This window comes from Colius striatus, chromosome 1, assembly GCF_028858725.1.
Source record: "Colius striatus isolate bColStr4 chromosome 1, bColStr4.1.hap1, whole genome shotgun sequence".
Lineage (NCBI taxonomy): Eukaryota > Metazoa > Chordata > Aves > Coliiformes > Coliidae > Colius > Colius striatus.
In genome coordinates this window covers 14339525-14364216 of record NC_084759.1, presented here as the reverse complement: position 1 = coordinate 14364216, position 24692 = coordinate 14339525, and the positions used below count along the sequence as shown (strand labels likewise).

The window sequence follows — 24692 nt, the reverse complement described above, 5'->3', positions numbered from 1 at the left end:
TTGCTTTTTCTTAGTCTAGCAATCTCTCTGCTTCAGAGTACACAATTGTGTACACAATCAGTGTAGAAAACTTTGTGAATTCTCTACAGAATTAAGTATAAAACACGTGCAAAGACATCTGGATTCAGTCAAAGTGGCAGTGTCACTTCAAATGTTAAGAAGATAAAGTAAACCACTTGAAGATTCATCTGATTGCTGTCTGTCTAAGAAATCACTGGTGACTTTATGGCTGCTGGCTCTAAGTGTCCATTAAAAACTTGTTCGGTCTTTATCATATAAAAAGCTTGTCATATAGAAGTTTGGTTTTTTTACTTCTTTAGAAGTATCTTTTCTGTGATTCAACAAATCATTTAGAATTACAGATTTACATCTGTATTTCCTCTTGCTACATACCACAAGTCTTTCTGGTCAGCTACTTTCTGGACAACAGTTAGGCATTAACTAACAGAACTGCAGCTTCAATATTTATCTAAGACATTCCTGAAGAGAATGGGGCAAGAATAATTTTAAATTGTGAATTGTAAATTTTAAGTTTTAAATAAGCACTGTGACTAGGGATGGATAAAAAGACAACTGCATTCCTTCTCCAATTTCTTTGAAATTTTTTCATCACCATTTTTGTAGCTGCATACTATTAACCAGCTTTTGTATCTTCAGTACACCAAATTATTTATAGCTCAGTTTTTCAGAAAGTTTATGGACAAACACCTTGGGAGTATGCTAACAAAACATCCTCTTAAAAGTCTAGTAAAAGTAAAATACCTTAACTTGGAGTCTGCCTTCCTGTATTCGGCCTTTCCATGATACTGCAAATTTAAGACTGTCCACTGAACAGTTCATTACTCTGCAAAGGAAACATATACAGTAAATCTTATACATAAATAGCAACAGAAAATGAAATACAAAACTAAAACCAATGTCTTTTCAGTGTGCATTGTATCATATTAAGCCTTACTTGGAAGAAAAAGACATTTTAAATTTAATTTAAAATTAAGAAAAAACGTGAGCATTTAAACAAGTAACTCATAGCTATTCTACTTCAGTACAAGTAATAAAAATGAGATGACTAATCACAGTAATTGACATAATTTGTTGGATCTGTGCCCTGAAAGTGAAATAACCATCTTCATGCATAGAAGACAATGCCACATCACCACACATAAATAGGTTGATTATTTTTCCCTCACCTTGCAGTCTCCTGGCGTAAGGCATTGAGAAAAGTGTCTGGATGAAATAGCTCTGAAAGGTCAAGGGTGTCTGACAGCAGTTTCTGTTCCTCTGCTTTTTCTACCCAATTCTAAAAGAAGGGGAAAAAAAGGAAAAACAGAATCTTGAAGTTATTGTTGGATTTTTCAACATTTTGAGTTCATAGAATCACAAAATGGTAGGGGTTGGAAGGGACCTTTAGAGATCATTTAGTCCAACCCCCCTGCAGAAGCAGGTTCACCTAGATCAGGTCGCATAGGAACATATCCAGGCAGGTCTTGAAGACCTCCAAGGAAGGAGACTCCACAACCCCTCTGGGCAGCCTGTTCCCCTGCTCCGTCACTCTCATGGTGAAATAGTTTTTTCTTATGTTTAAGTGGAACTTTTTGTGTTCCAGCTTCATCCCATTACCCCTTGTCCGGTTACTACCTACTATAGAAAAGAGGGATGTCCCAACCTCCTGACACCCACCCTTTAGATATTTATAAATGTTAATAAGATCATCCCTCAGTCTCCTCTTCTCCAGACTAAACAGCCCCAGCTCCTGCAGTCTTTCCTCATATGAAAGATGTTCTATACCCTTGATCATCTTGGTGGCCCTATGCTGGACTCTCTCCAGCACTTCCCTGTCCCTCTTGAGCTGAGGAGCCCAGAACTGGACGCCGTACTCTAGATGAGGCCTCACCAGGGCAGAGTAGAGAGGGAGAAGAACCTCCCTTGACCTGCTGCCCACACTCTTCTTGATGCATGCCAGGATGCCATTGGCCTTCTTGGCCACGAGGGCACATTGCTGGCTCATATTTAGTTTATTATCAATCAGGACTCCCAGGTCTCTCTCTGCGAAGCTGCTCTTCAGCAGTCCGACCCCCAGCCTGTACTGGTGCGTGGGGTTGTTCCTTCCCAGTTAATATGGGTTTGTCAATTATTATGATTAATGAAAAGATTTTGTGACAATTTACTGTAACCTCAAAGATTAATATTCATTTCAATTATTCCAAATTGATAAACAGAAATTTAACACAATTTTAAACTATAAAGAAAAACTTCAGTAACGTGACTCGTGAATTCTAAATAAACTTCTGTTCCATTCTTTGTACAGTGCAGCTCAATGTATAATGAAACTTTTATCAAGTTGAAACCCTATTTCACCTTTATGAACAAAAGAGTTTATGTTTTCCATCAAAACGGTTGCCATTACTCTTTGCTTTATTAAGTTCAGGCAAATAACTGTGTAACTTTCAAGTAGACTCTAAGATCATTCTTTTGTGTAAACTGCACATTAAATTGAAGAAACACTCGATTTTCAATTTGCAGTAAGAGTTTTTCTAAGTACTTACCAAGACTTTTTTTAAAAAAATAACAGTCTTACGCTGATGCTGCCATTTTTAGTGGATTAGTTTGAGACATGAATCCACAAAATTACTGATAAGATAAAAACTGGCTGATTTTACATTTGGTAATAAATTAAACTAATAGAGGTGAAGGGAATAACCGGCCTCAATTCTCATAGAATCATAGAATCATTTTAGTAGGAAGAGACCTTTAAGAACATCAAGTCCAACTACTAACCTCACACTGCCAAGCCCATCACTAAACCATGTCCCTCAGCACCTCATCTATGCATCTTTTAAATGTCTCCAGGGATGGGGACTCCACCACCTACCTGGGCAGCCTGTGCCAGAGTTTAACAACTTTCAGTGAAAAAGTTCTTCCTAATCTCCAACCTAAATCTCCCCTGGTGCAACTTGAGGCCATTTCCTTGTGACCTATCATTCGTTGCTAGGGAGAAGAGATCAACTTCCACCTCAATAGAACCTCCTTTCAGGTAGTTGTAGAAAGTGTTAAGATTTCTTCCACTCTCCTCTTCTCCAGGCTAAACATCCCCAGCTCCCTCAGCTGTTTCTCATCAAACTTGTTCTCTAGACCCCTCCCCATCTTCATTGCCTGTCTCTTGACAGGCTCCAGCACCTCTATGTCCCTATTGTAGTGAGGGGCTCAAAACTGAACACAGCACTCAAGGTGTGGCCTAACCAGCACTAAGTACAAGAGGACAATCACTCCCCTGGTTCTGCTGGCCACAGTTTCTGATATAAGCCAGGATACCATTGGCTACCTGGCTACACTGCTGGCTCATGTTCAAACACCCCCAGATCCCTTTCCACCAGACAGCTCTCCAGCCACACATCCCCAAGATTTTAGCATTGCACATGGTTTTTGTGGCCCAAGTGCAGTATCCTTACAGATCATATTTCCCAATCTACTTCTTTCACTCTGTCTTACACACAGCCATGAATTCTGTTACCAGGACCATGAAGCTTAGAATTTCCTACCAATGCAATGCATTATGGGTCAACATGAGGAAAGAGACACATACTGCACCTTGCAATCTTGACGAAGCCTGTGTCTTAAGTAATGAAATCTGAGTATTAATCTCAAAACACTAACAATCTCAGATTAAAGAATTTATTTTCAAATTAGTTACTTCGACACCTGTGTGGTTATGCAACAATCCACACGCAAAATCTTACTTTAAAACAGGAAAAATAATCAGAGACTAAGATTTCACATGCTATCACTGAACAAAGAGAGAAAGATATATCATGCTCCTTTCGAAATACAAACTAGACGATTTTGAAATTAGTCTATTCATTGACTGAAAAAATCTTGAAAGCTACAGTCTCATTACACAATGCATCTCCCAGGCACCCATATCTTGTTTAAAAAGTACGTTACTGTATTCTTTGAATTTCTGAAAGATTAATAATTCCATAGTAGCATCTTGGAAGTGAGAAAACCATCCAAAACACAAGAATATAATTCACCCAGTGAATTAGATTTTGTCAGTGTCAGACACATCTCCATAATATTTTTACCACGTTCAAACATTTAATTGGTGAACTTTTTATCTGTCACATCACTGATTATGAATCCTCAACCCAAATGATTATGAATCAGTTAGGAGACTTTTGCTTTCCATTTTCATTAGCTAAATGTACACAGTTAATGACTCTTGTCTGCATGATTCTTTTAATGACTTTATATAACAATCTCTTTTATCATATAGCAATAACTCTGCATTCTGGTTAGGAGAGATTTAGTAAATTATTTTATGTAATAAAAGTAGACACAATCATTTCAACTTGTATTTAATATAATTGTTCTGTTGCTGTCATCCAATAAACTTTTCATTTAACTCCTAAAAAGAAACACTGCTAGGAACACAGATGCTTATATTTTACCCAATTAAAAGACCAGTATGGGTGATATTAATTTTGAACTCATATAATGAAATAGAACTAGGAAATAGAAAATAATAAAAAAATGTATTAGATCACAAAAGCAAAGCTTGGAATTGATTGTACTTCTCTACATAGAGCTGAAGACATAGCTCATACACAGATGTTTAGTAAGTAATTTAAGATTTAAATACAATAAAAATTATAATAAGATGTATTTTACATCACGAGTGTAAAAAATGTCCTTACTCTTAATCTCCTCCTAGACTCATGGCAGCATGTTAGTGAAGTGCCTCAGCTTTGAAAAACAACAAACTATTAAATGGATCATTTGTCACCAGTACATCCACTGGTACTGCAATAATGCTTGGAAGAGATGAGGTGTTGGAGAGAAGTTTAAGCTAAACTGTAGAAAGATTGAACTTATGTTTCTTGAAAAGGAAAGATTTTGTAACAGATTAGCTATAATAGCTTCATTTCTCTTCCTTATCATGACTCAAACAAAACCATATTTTGACTTCACTTTTCCACGTGATGTAAAGTTGTTTAACTTCTTATTGATCCTGGATGGCCATGAAGCATTTCAGTCCATCACCAGCTCAGTAGAAAACTTTGCCTTTCCTGACAGTAGGCCAAAATAATCCATGCATTGATCACTTGACAACTGGATTACAGTAAAATAGCTACCAACAGCTCCAAGATGGTGTAAAATCTAGCTACTTGTCTTTTTGTTGCTCATACCAATGCCCAAACTTTTCCAACTGCTCCCTCACTCCTGTCTCCTATGGTCCTTAACAGATCTCCTATGGTCTTCACTAGGTTTGCTGCAATTCAGGACTTGTTTTTCTTCTTCCAAACCACTAGCAGTCAAGATCTAAAGTCATTAAAAGCAGCTTGCAGTGTATGAATTAATGATACATCTTTGATTAGATAGGACACCTATAACACCTAGGAAAAGGCATATGGAAGCTGAAATGCTGTATAACTTTCTTAAAATAAAATCACCTTATATTGATAACGTCAATTATACCAATAATATGGTCTAAAAGTCCAAATATCCAAACCCTAAAAATGTAGGAATTTAATTTGGACTCTTGTTTTGAAAGGGTTTTTTTCTTTTTCTTTATTTAGAGCATACAGATCACAACTGCTCATTAGTGGTTGAAATAAAATATTCCTATTCCTTTATATCAGTTTGACATAACTCAGAAACTCCCTGTTCAGTAAGTCTGAATACTAACACAATAGCACAGTGTTACACCATAAAAATTCTCAGTACATTAACATCAACATCCTAGCTAGCAATGTGCCACAAGCAGATGTGCAGTAAGGCATAGCTGAGGGAAGCATTAGCAAACGTGACTCCTGGTTACTGTATTAATTTATTTTTATTAAAACAGGAACTTTTCATTAATTGCTGTCTCCTACATCTAACACAGATTCCAGAATGCTGCTGCTGCAAAAGAACTGTAACATCACACTGACAAGTTTGTGATTAATGTATGTCAAAAATATGTATTTTCAGTTATTTCCTATATTATCACTAGACACAGAACCCAGTTAGACAACACTCTTATGCTTTATGACTTTTAGTCTTTTCTTTCTCCACAAGGAAATATATCAGCTATTAGTTGCTAGATTGCACCTGCAGTCACATACAGTGTCACCGAGTAAGGAAGTATAAGAGCTGGAATTATTCCTTCGTAGATGCAGAAAGTGAAAAACATTATGGCTCAACTTGCCACCGTCACTAGTAGGAAGCAGCTGAGGAGGGAAAACAGTGGTACATAATATTAATCAGCAGATAACAGGCAAGACTGACTACCATAATCCTTGGGCAAAGTCAGGACAGTAGGCGTAATTCCTCTGCAGAACTCTGGAGCAGAGATGCTAAAATCTATGCTGTGATAGTGCTGGTATGACTAAACAGGGGCATAGAATACCCAATATACAAGGCTCTAGTAATGATGGGATGCACTGTGGGAATTTGATTTATAGTACCAGTTTAAAGGCTATGTTACAATAAGGACAGTCAACAGAGAACTGCCTGCTTTGCTATGGTTCCTTTTCTTTGGTCAGTATCTCAGAGATACAGATTTTCCATGAAGCATCTCTCTTATAGTCCTTGCTCCATTTCTGAAGCAGTGACCCCTTGGACTGCAGTCACCAGTCTCTCTCTTTTTCTTTTTTTTTTTTACTATTCATCAGTCATTTATGTTCTGCTAACATCCTCTCTGGAGGCTGTCAAAATTCAGAGAAAATCTCTCAGCCATGCCTGTGTCACAGAACTCTCCTCTATGAGCAACTATTAAGGCTTAATCCAACCCTCAGATATTTATGCAATGTTCATCAAACACGCTAAAGCAATCTAATCAGAAATTGCCTAACTCTGTGGGGTACATATCCCAAAATACACCACAGTGAAATGGTAAAGAAGAAAATCTATTTTTCTACAAAGAAAAAGAGATCAGAGTGGAAGCAGCAGTTGATGCAACTCCAGTCTAAACAAAGAAACTGTATGATTGCATGGCCATGTCTGTGACATGACATTCAGAGACATATCATGCTGCTCACGCTAAAGCTCTTTACACTCCATTGAACAGACCACTGTAACATGGGATTTCTGCTCAGACTATCAAATGGTTTGTTCAACAAAGCATAACTTTGTGTAGACATATTAATTTAGATTTTTTTTAATTGGTGTAATAAAATGTTACAGATTGTTGTTTATTCCAACACAGTAAAGCCAAGGCATTTAGAGTGAAGGCACCTCAAGTACAGTGTACGAGCTATCTGAAGACCATAAAGCCTTTCTTTAAATCAGAAAGCAAAATTCTTTGTTGTGGCCCACCCCAAAAGAACAGCAGATCATCAAGGCTATAGGTCTCTTTCAGATGTCCTGTCACACTTGAGGGCTAACAGAATGGTGAAGAGCAGTAGCATGGCATGAAGCTTTATTCAAACTTGTTCTCAGGAAGTAACCCAGAGAAACAGACATGGGGTAATTTAAAGAAAAAATAATGGATGTTTTATTGGGCAGCACCTCTTTATATTTATTTTAAAATGCATTTTTTTTCTTTTTTTTAGAGACAATGGCTTCTTACAAAAGATCTTATAAGAAAATCCACTGCATGTGTAAGCAAAAGCATGTACAGCATCATACAACAAAACAAACCTGAGGGGAATTTTGAAGCTCAAGCTCAGATGTAGAGGACAGAGTCCTCATTGGATCATAACTCTCTTAGTTCAGAGTGCCTATGTGGAATTAACAATACAAAAATATCACTACAAATGTGCCTTCATATATTCTTCTCCACGTAACGGCACGTGTTCTAATTATGTTGCTACTTACAGCACTGCCATGGTTTGACATGACAGCCTTTTCTGGTAAGGGGGAAGGGGCTGTAAAGATGGCTCCTGTACGAAGTTGCTTGAAACTCTCCCCAGCTCTGATCCAGACCCACTTCTGGGGCTGAGCCAATTAGATGCCTCCACGATCACTTTTTAAGAAGAAACTGAAGAGGAGGCTTCTTCCTGTTTCTTCTTCTCTCTCTTCTTCTTCTCTGTCTGGTGGCAGTGCAAGGAGTAGGAAGAGAGAGAAAAACATGCAAACTCCAAGGTCAGTGAGGAAAGAGAGGAAGAGGTGTGCTGGAGCAGAGACTCCACTGCAGCCTGTGGAGAGGACTGGTGAAGTTAAGATTTGTTTGCATTTCATTAAAGACCCGGTACCAGGGGCAGCGATTCATTTTGTTAAAGAAGACCCTGTGCCAGAGGCAGTGATTCACTTCACTAAAGACCCCGAGCTAGAGGCAGTGACTATGGCCAGAAGAGGCCGTGTCCCATGGAAGGGATCCCATATTCACAGAAGCTGTAACTGTGGGGATGAACCAACGCCAAAGCAGCTTGTTAAAATTATGCCCAGAAGAGGCCATGTCCCGAGGGAGAGACCCTGTATCTGCAGAAACTGCAACCATGAAGAACCACCCACACCAGAGAAGCTCATTAAGGACTGTGTCCTGTGGGAAGGACCCTGTAGAGCAGGTGAAGGATGCCAGGAGTCGTCCTCATCTGAGAAGAGAGAAGCAGCAGAGCCCATCTGTGAGAGACTGACCACATCCCCCATTCCCTGCCCCCCTGAGCCGTTGAGGGGGGAGGAGGTAGAGATATCGGGAGCAGTGAGCTGGGCCCGGGAAGAAAGGAGGGATGTGGGAGGGAGATCTTAAAGTGCTGGTTGTGATTTTTCTTCCTTGGAGGTCTTCAAGACCCACCTGGACATGTTCCCATGGGATCTGATCTAGGTTTACCTGCTTCTGCAGAGGCATTGGACTGGATGATCTTTAAAGATCCCTTCCAACTCTACCATTCTATGATTCTATGATTCAATCATCCTACTCCCTTTTTGCTTTTGTTCTGTTCTGTTTCTTGTTGTCAGTAGAATAAACTTTCCTTACTTTCCTCTCTAAGTCGAGTACTGGAGTGTATTTTGCCCAGAACCATAACTGGCAGTGAGCCCTCCCTGCCCTTGTCTCAATCCACAACAATCTTGCTTATCTTTTTCCTCCCATTTCGCTGGGGCCTCTGCCATCCTAACGAGGGTAGGGGTGAATGGGGGCACCGAACGAGAGACTGTCATGGCACTTCATTGCTGGCTGGGCCAAACCACAACAAGCACTCTGCTGAATACACTGGGAAACATACTATACAGTAGGAGAATATTTACGCTTCTTGCCTTTAAGCATTACTTTACTATCTAAACCGGGCATAAGTGTCCTATCACTCTCACCCTTTTGATTCAAGGTTTTGGGTATTTTTCCTCTGTTATGTACCTTGCTGAACATTTAGAGACAAAGATCACAAGAAGAACTCCAAGGCCCAATAAAAAGCCCAAACTTATAACCAGAATGCCTCTGTTTTCATTCCAGTTTTAAAAAACAGTCATGACAACCAAATTGCAGAGTGCACTTGCATCTTTGCACTGGTTGCTGTATTAAATGTGAAGTCCATATAGTAAAACTACCACATACCTAAAGATAGACAAGGATTTAGTCAAGAATTACTGTCATGAAGCTTTTCTTTCCAAACTGAATTTCATATGACAGCTCTGAAACTTTAACAGCTCTGAAAGTTTAAAAATGTTCTCATATTTGTACAGAAGTACAATATGAAAGGATGTTAGTATTTCAAATTCAGCTATATGGAATCGTCAAAGAGAGAAAGGTCATCATGCAGCAACATTTCTTCCTTCTCTCACAGAAATGCCAAAAAAGATTGTTAATTAGGGATTATGCCTGCTTGTGGAATGGTAATGTGTTTCTATTAGAAAATGAGGTTGATTTTTAATACAGATCTGTAAACACTATTTGAAGTTATTTTTAAGTTACAAAGCTTTTGACTCTAAAATTTATTTCTACGTGTGCACATATGACTATGAAATTACAATTATAAATTAATGTGGTGGTTTATCTCAATGCCCACCAAGTCATAAAATCCCTGCCCCTCCTAAACTGGACAGGAGAGAGAGAGAAATATAACAAATGGCTTGTGAGTTGAGATAAAGACAGAGAGATCACTTGGCAATTAGCGTCACAGGCAAAATAGACTCAACTTAGAGAGAAAAAGGTTTGATTTATTAAAGAAACAATAAGAGCAGGGAGATGAGAAATAAAACCATCTTAAAAACACCTCCCTCCACCCCTTCTCTTCCTGGGACTCCCCTTCCTTCCTCCTCAGTGGTGCAGGGGATGGGGAATGGGGGTTGCAGTCAGTTCGTCATAGATGGACTTTGCCATTGTTTCTTCTTAGGGGGAGGCCTTCTCACACTTCCCACTGCTACACTGTGGGGTCCCTCCCATGGGAGACAGTCCCTCATGAACTTCTCCAGCATGGGTCCTTCCCATGGGCTACAGCTCCTCACAAATTGCTCCAGCATGAGGCTTCCACCGGGAGAACAACCCTTCGGGGTCAGACTGCTCCAGTGTGGGTCCCTCACGGGATCACAAGTCCTGACAGCAAACCTGCTCTGGTGTGGACACCTCCCCCACAGACTCCCAGGTCCTGCCAGGAACTTGCTCCAGGATGAACTTCAGGCATCCATCCACTCTGGTGTAGGATCCTCCACAGGCTGCGAGTGGGTCTCTGCTTCCCAGGTGGCCTCCATGGACTGCCTGGGGACAACCTGCTTCACCATGATCCTCACCACATATCACAGGGGAGCCTTTTCAGTGCCTAAGCACCCTCCTCCCCGTCCTTCTCCACTGACCTTGGTGTCTGCAGAAATGTTTTCACATTCTCCCTCACTGTTGCTGCGGCAGCTTAGCAACTGTGCGACAACTTCTTCTTCTCAAATACATTATTCACAAAGAAGTTACCTCCATCACTAATTGGCCAGGCCTGGGTCAGGTGCAGGGTCCAGCTTAGAATTGACTGGCCCTTACCCTGTGAGCTACACGGGAAGCTTCTGGCAACTCTTTGTTTAAAGAAGCCACCCCTGTAGCCCCCCACTACCAAAAAACCTGACCCAGGCAAAAGCACTACAATTAAAATCAAAGGACTTTGAATAGACTGATTATAGGTAGACAGAGTACTTGTTTTAATATAGTGGTGATCAGAAGAGCACGTTACTGCAACTAGGATGTCTAGAAAAAAGCAAAGTAGATTGATGGAATATACCTGCAAATTGCTTGTGTTAGCATGTGTTGCAGTCTTCGCATTTATTAATTGCTGAAATTTAAAATTATCAACATTTTTGACAGCATAACATAAGGAGACTCACTTTCATATGCAAATTGTAACCACATTCTTTTCTACTACTTGTACTATAATTAACCTTTCTTTGTTTGAGCTTTTGTCAGACAAGACTATCCATTTTACTCTTTCTCTTTTGCAGACAGCATTATCCTTAGAAAGAGATGAGTCTAGTTATTAGAAATTAGTCAACTACAATTTTACATTTGATGTAATACACAGTATGGTAACTTAGGAGTATATAAATACTAATTTGCATCCATGGAAGAAATATAGAATAAATCTAGTCCATTTCAATTTAAACTGAGTTTAGAAAAAAAGATCATAGAATCATGGAATCATAGAATCATAGAATGGTAGGGGTTGGAAGGGACCTTCAGAGATCATCTAGTCCAATCCCCCTGCAGAAGCAGAATTATTTAAAATAATTTCTCAGAAACTGCAGAGAGACAATTACCCTTATTTTTATTGTTTTTATACAAGACTTATAAAAACCTTTTTATGAATGATAATTGCAAACTATTTTCTACAATTAGAGAGCTGAACAACCTGGTACTGGTATGATAAATGATGCTGCTCAAACTTCTGCTTACAAGGTATTATTTAATAATTTTTTTTCTCAGCAAACAAGCTAAGAATTCTGATAATTTCAACAACAGTTGCTGAATTCTGTTGAAATGTATTACTTTTCAAAATATTTCAACCTGATGTTTATAGAAAAGCCCATAATTTATGGATGTCCAATTTAGAAGAGCATCTAAATTTCATAAAGATTAAGGAAACCTTCCACCTTATGCGTTCATGTATGAATGCAGCTTTCTCCAAGTCACAAGAGCATGCAAACTCTCTGAGAATAAAAAAATGCTTTAGCTTCCTTGGAATTTAGATCTTATTTCAGTGGACAGCTTCTACGATGCATGCAAGCCCAATGCTTCTCTTTGACATTCCATGTGGCCTCCTACTTGGATAATAAGTATATCTTTATAAAACATTACTACTCTATACCAGTCTACTTAATCAATACAATCTAACTGAAAGAGGGATTAAAAAGGGACATGACACAACAGCTTGATCTATCAGAATTTGTCTCTTACAGGAGATAAAAAGCACATATTTATGTTTTTATAACAGTACTTGCAAATTTCCAATTTTTATCAAGTAACTATCACTTATATAAAAGGTCTTGAAAGATATATCCTTGCTGATAAATTCTGAACAAAGTGAAATCATGCTGCAACATTATGAGAGCTGTGGGAGTCAATTAAGGCCCTGTTTCTTAGCAAATAACGTTAGGCTGCAGTTGTATTTTTGTTTTGATATTCATGACAGCTAGAGAGTAAAAGACAAGAAAAGCAACAGAAAAATGCTAATTCTTCAGAACAAGGTGGAAATTTATATTAAAATAATGGAATGGGTGGATTTAAACTACAATATTTTAATAATTTTTTGTGGTTTAATATTAGAATGTTAAATCTGAAGTATCCTGCACTGTACAGATACTTAACTAACAGCTGCTCAAATAGAGAGTGATGAGAGGAACAATGACAAGGTGAGGAATGCAGCCAACTTCATCCATCTGAATCAGCTACTCATAAGATCATAAAAGACAAACCATTAAGCTATCGTCCCTGCTGCAAAGTCTGATAAGGCAATCTATTATAAAAAACTTTGAAATGCTTTGCAAACTAAGTGAGACTACTTAAAGAGGTATAGGCCTTATTATGGAGTGCCCAAGTGGGTGAATTTGAGGACTGAATATGATAATTCTGGGATTGTACAAGATTTCTTATGGGATATTTGGGATAAATGTAGGGAAAGGTGGAAGAGAAATGAAGAAGAATGGGAAAAAGGGTATAAAAGAGGTATAAAGGGGCAAGTCACATGTAGGGAGGCTGCTGAGCAGTACACATTGAGCAGCCTTGCACAGTATCATCAGAGTCTGTCCTATCTACCCCTAAAGCTCTATTTTCAGAGTGTTTTTTGTCTTCTCTGTGTGGGGGAAGGGAATCCACTAGGAAGCTTCTAGCAATGCCAGACAGCAGGAGGATGACAGGTCTGGCAGCTGCATGCTACAGACTGAGGGATTAGAAGCAATAGAGCAGAGAGACCAAAAATCAGTGAGACTTGTGAAGAGTGTTTTCCTTGAGCAATGAACCACAGAAATAGGATAGGGGTATCTATGCAGTCAGTGTTTATGCAGCTGCCTGTAAAGGCACTGTCCTCCTGTTAGCCTGTGTGTGGTTGGCTGTGTCTGCAGAGTATGTGTGTGTGCCTATTTTGGGATACATGCTCAGACTCTATTTCTCGGATTTTATGTGCATATCATCTACTGACGCATTAAGACTGATTTATAGGCTGATCCTCAGAGTTCTTTAAACTCAATGAAAATTTAGAGGACTTCACTTCCTTGGCTTTCAAACAGTAGACTTTCTGCCTGTTGTCACTGAATGAAAATCGAATCTCTTTGCCTAGATGTCTTGGGAGTGAAGGAAGAATTCTGCTTCTCTTATTCCCAGGTTTACTAGTAGCTTCAACACACAATTTCCAAGAGTTCAAACCTCATATACTGTGGATCTCCAGTCTACCCTTCTGGGGACCTTACTGTTGAAACAGAGGAATATTAAGGGTTCCAAAACAGAAACGAAGTCATTCTATCTCAAATAGTAAAAGCAGAAAAACAGTAAAAATCTTTTTCTAGGAGGTCAAACTGCTACCCTAGATTTTACTCAGGATGGGAGGAAACGGATCGGAGGAGACAAGAAATAACAGAATCCCAGAGAGATACATACAGGTCTCTTGATAAAACATGAAATATAACCTTTTTTCTATACTATATTAGGAGGTTTTATATATAAATACACATTTTAATAAAAATATTTCATAACTTATGCACATGAAAACTTTTACCATCTATAAAAGCTTCCTTGATTAGAACTCTGAAACTAGTGTTTATGATTTTCAGGTTAGTCATCACTTTCAGTGTATGTTGTAAGCCTTTTAAACAGGCGTTTGTCCAAAGAGCTGTCCAAAGAAAGAACTATTTTTAAGATAACTTAGAAGCAGTTCGGTCCACAAAATTGAATAAATATTTCCATTTAAAAGATAAGATCTTGTTGGAATAAGAGAGGGGTTTTTATGGAAGAACTTCTCTTTAGTTCTTGTGGAAACAAGCAGTAAGTTCCAATTTGTTGACCTTTAACATTTTTTCAATGGTGATGCTCATCTGAGATCTGGGCTAAGTTCTGGGTTTCTTCTTTCTCTTTGTTTCCTGCTGGCATCTGCAGCCATGAAGAGACACTTACCTACTGAGATGGACCTAAATTCCATTAAAAATTGATGTATATTATTGCTGAGCTATAATCATGTACCATGAGAGAGGGAAACCCCAGAACACATTTAATATGGTACCATGAGGAAGCTGGCAGTATAAGGACAAAAAATTACAATCAACACAAAGATCTAAGATGACTTATAAGCTTTATATCTTAATGTTGATAGCAAATAAATTACTGCAGACAAACAAACTGAAAAATTATAGAGTTCAACGTCAATGTTGCTAATTGAGAGTATTCAGAACTCCTTATTTTAGAAGACCATTCAATACACAGAATTTTTAAAGCAAAAGCTAGCATACAAATATCAGAAATCCTACCTGAGAAGTAATCACATATTTCCATCAGCTCTATCACCACAACTCAATACACAGCAAAACATATGGCTCTATTGCATTTTGCATAGACTGATTTGCTCACATTTTATGTAGGCAGATTTCCTTTATTTATTTTGCTTTTACTGAGTGAATTCAGACCTGAGAAATGCAACACCTGTTGTTTTTTGTCTGTTGTGTAATGCTCTCAGAACATTTTTACACTTCTATAAATTCTGCTATAATCATTCTACCATCTGGCCTAAATTTTGGGTTCCTCATCCTCATTAAATGTTTTTAACAAAGCAGTTGTTTTCATCATTTTCTGTACTGGCAGCTAATATCTTGACGAGGCAGCCTTTAACTAGTAACCTAACTACATCCTTAGTAGATGCAATCTTTTAGTGCACCTTTATGTTTCAATGTCTCCTATCTTTACCTTGAAAAAGACCTAAATCAAAGCCTCAAACAGTGGAGGCAGAAGTCAGTATCTTATATCAGTGAATGAAACAGAGGGAGGTATGAGTAACTATCAGAAAGACATGCTGATGGAGTTGCTCATATAAAACTAAACTGATCTAAAATATTTATTGAAATATAAATCTGAAGATAATTTTCAGAGTTACGAGAAGATTTTATTGAAGCCTTTATTGAATTTCTGAGTATTAAATCTAGAATTAACTAACGATAAATTACATTTATAAAATCAATAATGAAAAGTCACAAGAAAGGAAAGTTAATTAAAAATTATCAAGGGTAATAAAAATCTTGATGTATATGCACAAATAAAAATTGGAAGCACATTTAAAGAAAACGACTTTGCACCTTTTTTATAGACCCTCCTAAACCCAGAGAATGCAGAGGTTTTCTTTATTTATTTCAAAGACTAGTCTATGAATTTCTATATTACCTCTGTTTGAGGTAGTCACTTTATGCCTTTTATACATATATTCCTACCAGTTTAAACAGCATGTCTTGACTTAGATGTAAAGATCCATCTGAGTAAATAAATCACTTCTCCCCACTGTTCATCAGAAAGACTAATGACTAAGATGTAAGTTTCAAATCTATCATGAAGTCCCTAACATTACTGTAGTTAAAGGTTTTAAATTGCTCAGTCTGCTGTCTTCACATTTCTCACCTACCTTTAAATTTTTACATGCCTTTTCACACATCTAAAACTCTTTGGGCCTTGAGTTTGTGAAGCTCTACTGTAGTGCAATTCACATAATATACCATATCACTGAACACTAGAGTAGTGAAGTAAAATGACTTTAGAATTACCTGTATAGCAAGTGCTCGAGCTACAAGACTTCTAAGATATTGTAAAGGATCTTCCGGACCTTCCCACTTGCTTTGCCATGTGACAGGACACTGAAATAAAAAGATATTTACTGAAAATATCTATTTCAAAATCATTATGTTTGAAGCAAGCCATTTGAATGAAATTAAATATCTACAAAGAACAAAAGCAATACCAGTAATAAAATGATCAAAGCATACAACCACTAATAGGAAAGTCATATTCCTTCTAACCGTTTACGTGGTCCACGGAGATACAGTGCTGATGAAGAACTTAAAAGAATCTCTCCTATTCAATAGGGAAACATCAGCAGGTTCCACAAACACTAAAAAAAGGCCTAACTAAGTGATTATTTCTTGCAAAGCCACAATGTCATCTTTCAACTGCAGCCATAGGTTTCTGCTGCTTTCTCATACTTGAAAATGCATCTGGTACAATTCTTCCACATTATTATTTTCTTATAATATAAAGTGTTTGTAAAACAACACCTGAGAACAAAACTCTGCAAGACATCCCCATAACAATTTCTCATTCACTTCCAAAAGAAAAGCTTAAAAAATCTTCCTTTGATTTCCATCTTCTAAAATAACGATAAAAACATTAATTGTACCTTCTCCAGGAATCTGTAAAGCACACTGAAATTGACTCTGAAACACTCTCCTACTCACGTTAAAGAGAACTGATATAAGTCACTACCTGTGGAATATTGGACAATACTGAAGACGTTAAGCAGAATAAACAGTTTATACTGTTTAACACTTAGGGTTGCATTTTCAAGGAAGTTATTAATCTAATACCATATGAGCTGAACAGGTTTTCAAAATCTGATCACAGATTTTTTCAGTTCATAAGAAAAAGTATTTTTCAAAGTAAATGTTCCGTGTATATCTTTTATAGATAAAACTAGGAAATATGTGCATCTGAGGACACTATTTAAATGAACTGAATGAATCAGAATACATAAAAAACAATAAAGCACTATAAACTGTGTGTTTTTTTGCATAATTATGATTTTCTGAAAACTTTTTCTCTCCTTGCATTTTTGCAGACTCTCTTGGTAGATATGCATTTACAGGTAGCTCACCAATCATTTAGAAGGCCTTGACCTAATGTTGCTAACATACCAGTCAGTATTACTCTGAATTTTAATGAAACAGCTTAGCTAATTTTTAGTATGGAACTATATTTTAAATGTATAATAACACACCAACTTTGCATGCATAAGGCACATTGCTGAAATCACTAAAATTAACAAATTTGCTAAGTTTCACACTTCTATTGGTAATCTAGTAGCTTCTTCCCTCTCTACAACTACCTAAAAGGAGACTGTACTGAGGTGGGAGTTGTTCTCTTCTCTCCAGTAATGAATGATAGGACAAGAGGAAATGGGCTCAAGTTACGCCAGGGAAGGTTTAGACTGGACATTAGGATGAACTTTTTTACAGAGAGGGTGATTAACATTGGAATGGGCTGCCCAGGGAGGTGACTCCAAGTGGTGGAGTCACCATCCCTAGAGATTTTTAAAAGACACATAGACAAAGTGCTGAAGGATATGGTTTAGTAGTGGGCCTATTAGTGTTACATTAATGGTTGGACTCTATGATCTTAAAGATCTTTTCCAACCTAAATGATTCTATGATTCTTCAAGTGCTTTAATTTTAAAAGAACTACAATCTTGATGCTTTTAAAATATAATTTTTTTAATAATCCTTAGTTACATAATGTGTGACCACACTAAACAATAACAGTGTATAGAAAAATACATGAAAAAAATCCCTTTAAGACAACAAATGTAGCAAGGTTTAGCTGTCATGAAGTTTAGCTGCTGTGCCAAGAGCATGGCATTAGCCTCTCCAGAGGGCTGCTGAAATGATTGTTTTATGGTCACAATCCAATAAAGGTAAATGTGTCAAGGTAAATGGGTAAGTAAGCAGATGAAATGCCAGAAACACTTGTTCAATATATCAGAAAGCACTGAACTGATGTTTGAGAGAGAGAAAAATGTGTAGAATCCTTAAGTAGGTTTTTGTGGCAGTGATCAGCTTCACAGCCCCTGCTGCTTCTAATTCAAGAGTGCAGTTTAAACACATGCAAGTCATCCTCTCTTGCTCAGTAACAAGTAATATAACTATAAATACTAAAAAATGGCCATTACATGTATTATTTGCATTCACTATGAATTGTATCAATTTCTACCACACAGTCAAAATGTGTTTAAAAAGGCAATCAGATTGCTAAAATGAAAATGTTTTATTCCAATTTATTCCAATTGTACTTCAATTTTGGTAACAAATCCTGTATTGTGAATCTGAAAACACAAAGAATTAAAATATTGTTTTAATTATAAATGTGATAGATCAAGAAAAGCATAATAATATTTTTTTAGCAATAATTATTCCCTACATGAAGATAAACAAGATGTTAATAGGAATTATTGTACATTGTAGGGCTAATCCCTATATGCATTAGCATCAGCATAACTTATAAATTGCTGCAAGTGAAACAAAACCACAGAATTTCATATCAATGTTTGAGTATCTTTGGAATCCAATTCTCTAGCTATTAATGACAGAGCATGTAAACTTCCAGTCACTAATTGCACTAGCTTAGAGATACGTCCATTTTGATTTCTGAAAACATAGAGAAAGTACATGTTTTGTTTCCTTTTCTCATATATCAAGAATATAGGGTGAGATGATATGTTAATATGATAGGCACAGCTTGTCTGGCGTGATAGGGCAATAATCCAAACTGGATCAAATGCACAGAGCAAATTCTGATTGCAACTGCAGTAAAACTTAAAGAACCTGTAAAAACTAAGAAAAGAGACAGATAAACATGTTCTACTGGCTAATATATTTGACTGATCTGGCACGATTTTGTATTTGAAATGTAGATAGTGTTTCACAACTTTTAATCTCATCGGATTTATCTTTTTAAGAAAACCTGATGAAGTATAATATCCTCAGAAGCTTCTGCAACTACCTGGAGCAACATTTTTCTGAGTTTTTGTTCCAGAAAAAAAAAAAATCTGTTTTAAAGTTACCCTCAATAAACAAATTCCATTTTATAGTCAATAAAGGAACTTAGAGCAAATGGTAACATAAAAATATCTATCAGAATTATGTTGTTTCCTTGGTTTTTTTTCATTGCTTATAAGGTAAATTGATGATAAAATGACTTACCTTCTGATTTAGCAGAGCGCTTGCTAGTCTTTGTACTTCAGGACTCAGTAATGAGGCACCTCTGATGACTTTACTTAAAGAAGCAAGTGACTGATGGACACTTTGCACAAGGCGAATGGCATTGAATTGTTCCAGAGTAATGAATGATAATATTGGAGATCCTTGTTGCTCCACAGGACGAGACACTTTCTGATGAATCAGGTTAGAATTCTAAAAAAGAATGTGCAATGTCCAATTAATAAACTCAGGGAAACTATTATGTTACACATCACAGTACTTGTTTAATTTGTAATACTTATATGACTTTGAGGTTCGAAGTAATTCAGATATGCCCTCTTTTCTGACACCAGTTTAAAACTATAATGACACTTTCAGTGTTGTCCATAAGATGTTCAATAAAGGCAACATTCTTTTGACAAGACTCAGTTACTTCAAAAGTAATGGAATTTCTAAAAAAAACCCATCAAACTTTACTTGGCTGCACCACTGTTTTTAGTATTCATGTTAATGTGTCAATATAAAAAGCAGCACTGTAATCACCATGAGATTGTTTTGTGTACTATAAACCATGCTGTCAGATATAGCTCTTGCTTTGATAAGACTAATTTAACCTGAAAACAAATTAAATACAATTAAAAATTAAATACAAAATAAGTATACTATTGTGTGCAAATCCTGAGTAATTCAGATTCTGAGAGGTATTACTGCTCTCACATTGGCATTTTTATTACTTACTTCCATTACAGCCAGTGGAAATCCAAATTTATTCAATGATTTCAAGAGACGGTATCATTTTGCAATTCTTAATTCATATGTAACTTATTAAATAAATATATTTTAGGACATGTTCTGAAACTGCCAACCTGATCTGTGTGACAAGATGCTGCACTGAATTCCAGGTACAGAATTTAAATCTTTATTGGAAAATTCTGTAACTTACAAATACAAAAAGCAAACTTTAGACTTTGGGAAAAAAAAAAACCCACCTTTTGCTATTTCCATTTCTAGTAATTTATAAAAGGTAAAACCAGCTTTTACTTTGTCTGAAGTATCTCTTCTTAAAATAACAGGTAGTTTTGATTTATTTTTCAGATTAAATACCCCTCTGAATTCTCACATCACATCTTGCTTTCCAGAACATAGAGGACAATGGGTAATGAAAAGAAGCTGGAACACAAAAAGTTCTGTTTAAACATAAGGAAAGACTATTTTACTGTGAGGGTGACAGAGCACTGGCACAGGCTGCCCAGGGAGAGATAGAGTCTCCTTCTCTGGAGGTCTTCAAGACCTGCCTGGATGTGACCTGATCTAGGTGGACCTGCTTCTGCAGGGGGGTTAGACTAGATAATCTCTAAAGGATCCTTCCAACCTACCATTCTGTGATTCTGTGATGTCTGTCTCCATAAACCATTCTAAGACACTCTAAGTTTGTCAGACCTTTCACGTGTTTCAAGATCTTACTGCACTCAACTACCAAGTAAAAATAAAAGCTAAGTAGAAGAGTAATACAGATAATTTGGTTCACGTCTGACAGAAAATTGAAGGATAAGGTCTTCCCTCTCACAGTTTTAAAAAGACATACAACAAAATTACTTACTGCCCAAAGTGTATGAAACATTCAGTGTCCAGAAATGTTATGTTTTTCATTTCATCTTCGAGTGCATTCTGAAATCCCAGTATCAGTTTAACTTCCATTTTTCTGAGACCATGTTTTGTTGAGTGTATATAATATGTAACGTTAAATCTAGTTGATAATTTTGTTTTAATATTTAATTGCATAGAAATAGAAGAGTAAAGACATTGCAAATTGCATGCTTTGCTCAATCTTTCACATATGATATCTTAATTCACAAAAGACTTAATGAAAGAGAAGGCCTTTAAGTTTCTCAACACTGTCTTTTACATACATCTCCTATGAACTGCATATTCATTTCACCACTCTTTCTAATGCTTTCTTCCAAGAATTTGTTAAAACAATCCATCTATCATTTTTATAGGAAAATTAAACATGAATACTGACACCAGTTTATACATTTAATGTTCTATTACATTCCCTTAAACCCTGTTATGTATATAACTCACATCAGCTTTAAAAATATCCTCATGACCTGCTTGGGAATGAAGATGAAGAACTGCTGAAGTACTGAGTGCTTTTCTTAATCATAAGAAACTGAAGATTGGTTCTAATCTTTAACATTAAATACTATATTATGCTACCAATATTAAATTAGGTGTATTTTGATACTTTGATCATTTTCCTTCTTTTACTTCTGTACTTGTTACTATCTCACTATAATATGAGAGTATATGAAGTCTCATCTAAGCTACTCCAGAGTTTTCCTTTGTTACCTTCCTAAACTCAAACTTTTTCAAATTCCAGTATGTTCTAAAAATTTCCCTATCATAAATGTAACAAATGTCATGAAAAGAAACTCATATCTCCACCAATTCTGCATTTGATTCAAAATTCAGTTTTCATGGTAGTGGTGGGTTTAGGAAACCTCCATTGGCCTTTTGACATACCTATTTTGCCATCTTCTTTGAACTTCTCTGCCTATTCTTTCAGATATTAGCCTCTCACTGTTTATTACACAAGTTTTTCATTGTTGAAAATACAATAAAGAATTACTGTATATTTCTGCTTGATTTTCCTTGGTGAAGAAAATCATTGTTCTTGAGTTAAACCTAAGGTTCCTTTAGTGTGTTTTGGTGTGGTGGTTTCACCTTGGCTGGGTACCAGATTTCCCCTGTTCTATTACCATCCCCCTCCTAAACTGGACAGGGGAGCGAGAAATCTACTGTGGGGTCCCTCCCATGGGAGACAGTCCCTCACAAACTCCTCCAGCATGAGCCCTTCCCATAGGATACAGTTCCTCACAAACTGCTCCAGCATGGGGCCTCCCATGGGGGTATCTCCTCACACCCTGCCCCAACTTGGGTCACCCACCAGGAGCACAGTCCTTCAGGTACCAACTGCTCCAGCATGGGTCCCTCTCTACCAAAACCTGGCCCAGGCAAAACCACTACATTTGGATTAAAGAGCAACTACCCATTAATTTTCAAAACTACTTTTGCAATTGTCTTGCAGAATTTTACAACTTTATTTTCATGAGGTTCACTTAAATTTAAAAACCACAACAAAAGATAAGGCAGAACACATCATGACAGCTTTTAACCATATATTAATAAAAAAATAATTCTGAGGTATTTTCTCCCAGATTTTTATTATAGGTGGGCATACTAAAGGGTTTCCCTAAAATAAGGCAGAAAATGTTTCAATGCTTTGTTTACAACAAAAACATAGCGCTGATTCTTGTTTCTCTGCTAATGACAAATAGCCATTTAGACATGATGAAACAGGGATGCAGTCTCATGGCATTCTGACGTTTTTGTGCCTCTGAAAAGTACCACATGATGGACAATGCCTGAATTCCGTTGGCCAGTGATTTCCAACTGATGCAGTTATGTGAAAATGTACTGCTTATACAGGACTTATCTACCCTGTGTCATGGCAGACGGCTATAAGGGAAGAGATCGGGCACCATAACAGAGACCATTTGAATTACCCTGATGGCCCAGCCCTGGCCAACATGCTGTACTGGGCCATCCTTCCACATTAAGGAAGACTTAATTTTATGTAACATTTGTTTGAAAATCTATTCAGTGATGGCTTAATTTTTTTTTTAGTAAACTGTCTTTTGTGAAAACTTGTACTGAGCATCTGAGCATTTTAGACTTTTTTAACTTAAGGGCAGGTTTCTGAGAGTTTAATTAATGTGATTACTGTTAAGCTGTTATTAAATTATGCTGAAAGACATTGCAGAACACTGTTTTAAGACAGCATTAATTACAAGAGTGTTTTTAAATGAAGCTAATGTAGATGAAAGTGTTATGACATTCTGTATTAGTCCAGAACAGCTATATAGAAAGAGGAAGCTTGCTTGTGTAACTTTCAACAGAGCAGTTCACTGATTTGAACCAGATTTTAAGTATCTATTTCATTTAAAGTAAAATTCCAGACTCTCCATTCCGACTGGACTAACAAACCATGGATAAAGAAGAGGTAGTTTCCATTATTCGATTGTTATGGATAGACAAAGAATAATAAACCCCCCAGTACCACACTTCCAGAATGTCTTAGCAGTTGGCAGTAACATGTAACAGGGCTTTGGAAAATGTATGCAACTAGGCCAGATTTTTGTAGCAGGGGACTACAGTAGTGGCTTCTTTAAACAAAGATCTGCCAGAAGCTTCCCCTGTAGCTTATAGGGCCAGTGCCAATCAATTCTAAGAGGGACCCACTGCTCATCCAGGCCTGGTCAATTAGTGATTGAGGTAACAGCTCTGTGAATAATGTATTTCAGAAGGGAAAGAAGTTGCTGTGGAGGTAATAAACAGCAGCAACAGTGTAAGAGAGTGAGAATGTGAGAACAACATCTCTGCAGACACCAAGGTCAGTGGAGAAGGAGGGGGAGGAGATGCCCAAGCACTGGGAGAGATTCCCCTGTGAATTGTGGTGAAGACCCAGTCATGGCTAAACCACCATAGCCACTGAGAGGAAAAAGGAGTCCTGCAAATTTCCAGAAATATTTTGGAAAAAGTAACAACATGTAAGTCCTCATTATTGTATTAATATATCAGAATTTTCTCATTCCAAAATGTCTAAAATTGAAAAGCTAACATTTCCAATGTTTGTCATTTTTTATGTTTGGCCTGTGATAGCTGTGAAAACTGGGCACAAAGGACTACTATTCACAGAATCATAAAACAGTTGAGGTTGGAAGGACTCTTTGTAAGTTGTCTAGTCCAACCCTCTGCTCAAAGCTACAGCAGGTTGTCCTGAACTGTGTCAAGTCTTCAATATCTCCAAGGATGGAGACTCCACAGCCTCTCTGGGCAACCTCTTCAGTCTTTGACCATCCTCACTGTAAAAAAAGTTTTGTTTAATGTTTAAATGGCATTGCCTGTATTTCAGCTTGTGCCCATGCACAAGGCACCAATGAGAAGAGACTGACTCTGTCTTCACTTCATCCCATCAGCTGACATACACTGACAATGCCTCTTTAAGCCTTCCTTCTCCAGGCTGAAGAGTCCCAGTTCTCTCAGTCTCTACTTGTATGACAGATGTTTTTGTCCTGTGAGCATTTTAATGATCCTTGAAAATTGTTTCCAGGATTAATTGCTGAATTACCTTCCCAGGTGAAGCTAACTGACCTATTGTTCTTTGGATCCTCCTTTTTGCCTTTCTTACAGAAAGCAGTGACCTTCACTTTCTTCTTGTCCTCAGGAATCTCTCAATCGCATTGATCTTTCAAAGATAACTGAGAGTGTTCTCACAACAACAGCAGCAGTCAGCATCTCAGCAGTCATGG

General features: G+C 37.2%; 1 protein-coding gene across 2 annotated transcripts in view; it reads right to left on the bottom strand.

The window, feature by feature from the left end:
• Positions 1 to 24692, bottom strand: part of DYNC2H1 (dynein cytoplasmic 2 heavy chain 1) — a 158126-nt gene that overhangs the window by 8913 nt on the left and 124521 nt on the right. For both annotated transcript variants that reach the window (XM_062020393.1, XM_062020394.1), the window contains exons 84-87: positions 19321 to 19530; positions 16117 to 16206; positions 1188 to 1297; positions 763 to 844 (exon numbers count right to left, since the gene is read on the bottom strand). In XM_062020393.1, coding sequence (XP_061876377.1) covers positions 763 to 844; positions 1188 to 1297; positions 16117 to 16206; positions 19321 to 19530 — 492 coding nt within the window. The remainder of the gene's footprint in view (positions 1 to 762; positions 845 to 1187; positions 1298 to 16116; positions 16207 to 19320; positions 19531 to 24692) is intronic.